We start from the raw sequence: 6,211 nt of genomic DNA, 5'->3' as shown, positions 1-6,211 counted from the left end.
ATATGGCAGAATCTTAAAATAGGAATCTAAGGAACAACACCTAAGTACTGTATCTAAGTCTTACCCTTACAGAAATGACTTATAAATTTAAATTGTTTTTAGTTATATGATTAGGTTTTTTTATGGTTTATTTATATTGGACTCCTTATTTTCTACACTTAAATTAACTCATTTGACATAAAAATTATAAAATTTAGATTAAATGGGACACGTGGCACAAGAATAAACTCTAATTAAAATCCAATTTTTACACTAAATTAACTCACTTGGTACAAAAATTTAAAATATAAACTAGATGGGACACATGACTCAAAATTAGACTCTAATTGAATTCCAACTTAAATTTCAATTGAATTTTCTCTTAGCTTTACCTATTAATATATATATATATATATATGGAGAGAGAGAGTAGAGAGAGAGAGAGAGAGTAGCTTTGTAACCCTATGCATATGCATGAATACACTTAAAGATATACAAAAATATAGATAGTATAATTCATATATATATTTATAGATATAATTTAAATACAATTGATAGTCATTCTTATATTTGTTAACTCTTTAAAAAATCTTGTAAGAATCTTATATTTAGTTAACTCTTTAAAATTCTTGTAAGAATATTATAAAGTATAAATGTAAATTGTCCATATTTATTTATTTATTATTTCTTAATTTTTGTTATTGTGAAGCACTTTTTTCTTTTACGATTTATTTATTATAGACTCCTTGGTTTTTGTACTCAATAACTCACTTGGATAAATATTTATGATGTGGTCTCACATTTGATTTTAAAATTAGGAAATAAAACTCTTTCTAAAAATAAATAATTTAGGACATATGTCATAAAATTGGACTCTAATTTGAAATTCTAATTGGACTTTTTCTAAGCTTTACTTATTAATATATACTAGTGTTTACCCCAAAATTTTAGAGGATGTTTAAATTACACATGGTATTATTTTACACTTTTTTAAACTATACATTTCTAAAATATGGAACGGTTTCTCATTATATATGTGTGTGTGTGAGAGAGAGAGAGAGAGAGAGAGAGAGATAGAGAGATTTAAAATTAAATTGGTTTTAAACTCTTTGGTTTTTATAACCAATAATTCACTTGCCACGAAAATAAAGAACTTAGATGGATTAGAATTGAACTCTTCGACTTATACACTCAATAATTCACGTGACACAAAATTAAAAACTAAATAGGGCACGTGGTGCAAATTAAATCGAGAATCCAATAAAAATTTAATTGAATTTTCTATTAGCTTTGTCTATTAGTATATATATAGATATAGATATATAGATAGAGTGGAATTTAAACTAAAAAGAATTCAAGAAAATAGGGTACAAAGATTATACACTGTGTGTGCTTAGCCTAAAGTAGGTTTCAAATTGTTATTTTTGCAGACAGAGGCATACACATGAGTTATTGTTCCATAAACATACATTGAACATACATACGCAATTGTGAGGCATGAGTACGCATCCTGACAAAATGAAACTCTAATTCTACATCTTCTTCATTCTAAGTGATCAAACAAAATCCTAACCTAATTCTACAAACAAAAACAAGCATAAACTTTAAAACAAGAGAGATTTTGGAATTTAAAAAGAAAAGGGGCTTAACTTTTCGAAGGATATTTGAATTTTGACCAGTCCCCTCAGGATATTGGATCCAAGCCAAAAAACTAGAAGGGTTAGCAAATTGTAGCTTTGTAAGAATGGAACTGCAAGAGAGTTTTTGAAAAGCGAGAATGCTTGTAGCGAATACTTTTTGACATAATTATTAAGTAGGTCAATTTAGTGTTAATTTGCTTAACCTAAAATCAACCCAAAATGGCTCCATTCATATAAATAAATGTCATTTTTATTTAATATAAATTTGAATTTTCTCTATAGAACAGTGTAATTAAAAGAATTTTAAATTCATTTTGGCTTATTTTTTGAATGGTTTGGAATGGGTCATATAAATGTTAACCCAATACAAGTTTATCAAACATTTGAAATGAGTAGTGTTTGTGTATATTAAGCGAGCTATATGGGTCATGTTGTGTCACTCACTTAATAAATGGGTTCTGTTAGGGTAGAAGGGCTTTTAAATGATTATTAAATGAGTTAGGTTAGGATTGGCCTATGTAACCAATGTCTTGAATACGATTTGTCATCACTGCATGCTTGAACGAAATTGTTAAATCATGGTTTTTTTCCCACCTTTATACACACACACATATATAAAGATTCTCCTTCATTTTTTTTTAATTTAATAATTTAATAGTTGGGAAGGAGTGGGTTTGAATCTGGACACATCATTTGGAACTACCTTAGAAGCTTATTAAGCTACAACTTAAAAGACTCCTTCACATTTTACATCAGGATGAATTTCATATTTATAACGAGATACAAAAGTCCATGACATTTGAATAAAAATTACATATTGATTGCCTCAATTCCATGATTTTCTTTAGCAATCAATCCCTTAATTTATTAACCAATCCCATAATTTTCTCTTGAAACCAATATCTTGACTTGGTCCTCCATGGCAGAAAAAATGAATTTTACTTCGTAAACAAATATATCCTAATTATACATCTCATCCATATCTTGGATATTTCTGTCAAATACAATAGAAGATAGAAACTCACACAGTCAAGTTTACGTGGCAAAATACAATCATCTGCTCTTGGTGAGCATAGTTCTTAGGTTCCAATCCTATCAATGGAGGGAAAAAAAAAAAAACTGAACTTTCTTGATGGTCTTGGCTATTCATACACGAATATCCTAGCTCAGTTGTTGATTTTATATTTTTTATGCCTTATACTCAAAACAGAACACAAAAGTCAAAACATGGAGTTGGCCACGACTGGATTGTCTTGTCATCCATATCTTAGGCTAGTTTTTTGCATTACGAAAAATAGGATGTGATTATCCACAAAGCTGACTCAATGCGTTATCACATTTATTTTTCCACTTTTCTTTGTAAATGATAACGATGCATGTTTTTGGCAACAAAACAACCAAAGCATTAGGAATTTGGTTGCATGGCTAAAATGAAGATAATGATTGACCATTCAATACTCTTACAAAAAGAAGTTATTTTAAGGTAAAGGTTTTTGGATAAATTAGCTTTAGGATAATGAAAGTTTGCAGTTGAGGAGTCAAAGCCTGGTCTATTTTCAGTCGAGGACTTATTATTTACCTATAAATCTGACCGGGGCCTTTCACAGTTATTTGTCTTTGCTTTGTTTGCCTTGTTCTGAGTTTTTAAGTGGGAACAAGATGATTGCCGTTGAGAACCAGGCAGTTGGTACTACTTTGATTATTGTTTCCTACTTCCTTTTGTCCATGAATGTCAATAATTTTTATTTTATTGTAAGTCTATAAGCTTAGTTCAATTGGAGTCTAAACTTTGTGTTCTCTTGTTAAGTGTCAGAGAATGCAATACCAAAAGATGCATCAGATGAATTTACTGTGCCAGAATCCAATGCCTTTGGCCAATCATTCAGGTTTTGACATTTTATTCCACAATCTTTGTTTATAAGATCAGGTGTTTTTCATAAATGGCGTAGTTTCTCATTCAATGAATTGTGTCAAAATGTGTGGTAGGGATTATGAATCAACTGTGAGGCTAAGCATTGTGGAGAATTGCTATCGGTTGAATCATATTAACCAAACATATGATTTTGTAAGTACACTTTCAATAAGTTAATGTTTAAATATTAAACTTTAGGACTTCATAGATTCAATTTGATATATGAAACTTTCAATGCAAATGCAGGTAAAGAGGACAAGGGAAGAGTATGCAAAATTGAACAAAGCAGAGATGTCCATATGGGAAGCTGTTGAACTCCTTGAGAATTTTGTGGATGAAAGTGACCCTGACCTGGATGAACCTCAGATTCAGCATATGCTGCAGACGGCTGAAGCTATAAGAAAAGATTATCCTAATGAAGATTGGCTGCACTTGACTGGCCTTCTTCATGGTAAATACCCATGCACACTCCTAGTTTCCGTTCTAAGGCTAACATGCAAAATATAAGTTCTTTGAATGTGTAATTTTATAAGTTTAAGTTAGTGGCTCTATGCTCTTATTCATAATATCAATAATAACTACACACACTAGGCCCTATATATTCAAGTTTACATAAAACAACTTGATAATTGATTCTTGCGTGGATTTCAGATCTTGGAAAGGTTCTTTACCATCCTAAATTTGGAGAGCTTCCCAGTGGGCTGTTGTAGGTAAGAAATGTTCTTTGACCAAATAAATGTTAATATATTTCTCTTGTTTCGAGTCATTTCAATCTGATGATGAATTCTGATGTTGCAGGAGATACGCTAATTGTTGGTTGTGCTTTTGATGAAGCGACTGTTTATTACAAGGTCTTCTCAAAAACATTAGTTAATTATGTTTGACACGATTATATGTAGTCAGTCAACTGAATGAAATTTCTTCGAATCTTTTGCATTGCAGTATCTCAAGGAAAATCCAGATTACAACAATCCTGCCTACAACACTAAACTTGGAGTCTACTCTGAAGGATGTGGACTTGAAAATGTGCTGTTGTCATGGGGGCATGACGATTACATGTACTTGGTATATCCTTTGAACCTTCAATGAATTTTTAATGAAAAATCTTTAATAAGATTTTCATATTGAAATTTCCACAATATGTTATTCCAAAATAACAATCATAATACTAATAATGTTGTTTCCAAATCCTTAGGTGCTCAAGGCAAGTGGAACTACTCTACCTCCAGCTGCATTATTTATTATCCGATATCACTCATTATACCGTAAGTATTATTCTTTATCTTTTCCTGTAAGTTTGAAAATAGTTAATATTCTTGAATCGTTTTTATACAATAAAATGAGTTTTATCTGTTCATCTTGCAGTAATGCATTCTGATGGAAAATATCAATACCTAATGAATGACGAGGACAGAGAGAATCTGAAGTGGAGTCAAATATTCAGGTAAGCTTCCATTTTGCTGTTTAATTTGTACATTTTTTTTTCTTTCTTACCAGTGTTCTTCCCCAACAATTATTCATTTCTCATTGAGCTGATTGTGAGCATCAGTGTTTTTCCCCACCAATTATTCAATTTTTGTTCAGCTGATTGTGACAACTAAACTGATTTTATTGTATTGTACAAAATAACAGCAAATATGATCTCTACAGTAAGAGCAAAGTTCATGTTGATGTTGAAAAAGTTAAACCATACTATGAATCCCTCATAAAAAGGTGCGTACCAGTGCAAAATTCTGTGCTTTGGTAATTTTAAACACTTTTTTTCTTTACTAAATTGGATTTTTTTTTTCTTTCTTTTTGTAGTACTTCCCAAAAGAGATGATCAGATGGTAATCCTTGAGGATCCGGCTTGAGGCTGCCTGCCATACTTTTAGTTGTGCTCGCTTTCAATTGGCAAAGTTAATTTTATTTCGATATGCACTATAAATTTCTGTAATCAGTACTAAGAAGTTTGTAAAATATTAATAAATAAAGCACATCATAGAGATGTGGCGTGTTCATTATTATTTGGCTTGGTTCTTACTTCTTATATATTGATGGCCAGGAGGCCATGTGTGGGATGCCTTTAAGGCCTTGGGGCCTCATCAAATAATGCTAATGTTGCGGATTCAACAAGAACCAAAAAAAAAAAAAAAAAAACCTTAGAAATCAACACCTAGGGTTATTTGGAATCAACCCCAAGCTATTGAAGGAAAAACTCCAACAATCAATTTCATTACTGAAGCAAACTGTATACAATACTGAATTCCAGGTTCTTTAAATAGAGTTCCAAACTTATAATTGTAACAAGAAAAGGAAACAATTCTAACCAATGAAAATTCTACTAATGAAGTAAGAAGATGAATTAAATCCCTAAAACAAGTAGGAAAATAAAATAAGATTTAAAAAATGGATAAAGTTTAGTTATAAAATTAGTTGAAGGCTAAGGCTATAATTTTACTCAATATTTTTTTATTGGAGGTGAATTTTGACAAATCTATCATTGGATTATATCTTCTTCTTATATCCTCCATGCTTGCAAAATTTCTAGAAAATTAAAGATCAATAGTTATGTCATCAATAAATTGTTTAAATTGAAAGTTTTTGTAGTTTAAATTATGCATAAAATATATGCTTAGAGATCATATAGTAAATAATATTTGATTGATATAGAATTTGACATATACATTAAGAGTGTAAA

At 30.4% G+C, this 6,211-nt stretch overlaps 1 protein-coding gene across 1 annotated transcript; it reads left to right on the top strand.

Moving 5' to 3' along the window:
- The first annotated feature begins 3,196 nt into the window (after window positions 1-3,196).
- LOC112012704 (probable inositol oxygenase) lies at window positions 3,197-5,537 on the top strand. The gene is given in 12 exon segments (XM_065775420.1): window positions 3,197-3,306; window positions 3,427-3,505; window positions 3,606-3,684; window positions 3,778-3,982; window positions 4,183-4,224; window positions 4,227-4,241; window positions 4,330-4,382; window positions 4,474-4,596; window positions 4,727-4,796; window positions 4,897-4,975; window positions 5,164-5,243; window positions 5,333-5,537. Coding segments are annotated over 12 exon segments (885 nt in total). The 5' UTR covers window positions 3,197-3,278; the 3' UTR covers window positions 5,365-5,537.
- The last annotated feature ends 674 nt before the right edge of the window (window positions 5,538-6,211 follow it).

This window comes from Quercus suber, unplaced genomic scaffold, assembly GCF_002906115.3.
Source record: "Quercus suber isolate HL8 unplaced genomic scaffold, Cork oak 2.0 scaffold_111, whole genome shotgun sequence".
Lineage (NCBI taxonomy): Eukaryota > Viridiplantae > Streptophyta > Magnoliopsida > Fagales > Fagaceae > Quercus > Quercus suber.
This window is presented reverse-complemented; position numbering and strand designations above follow the sequence as displayed.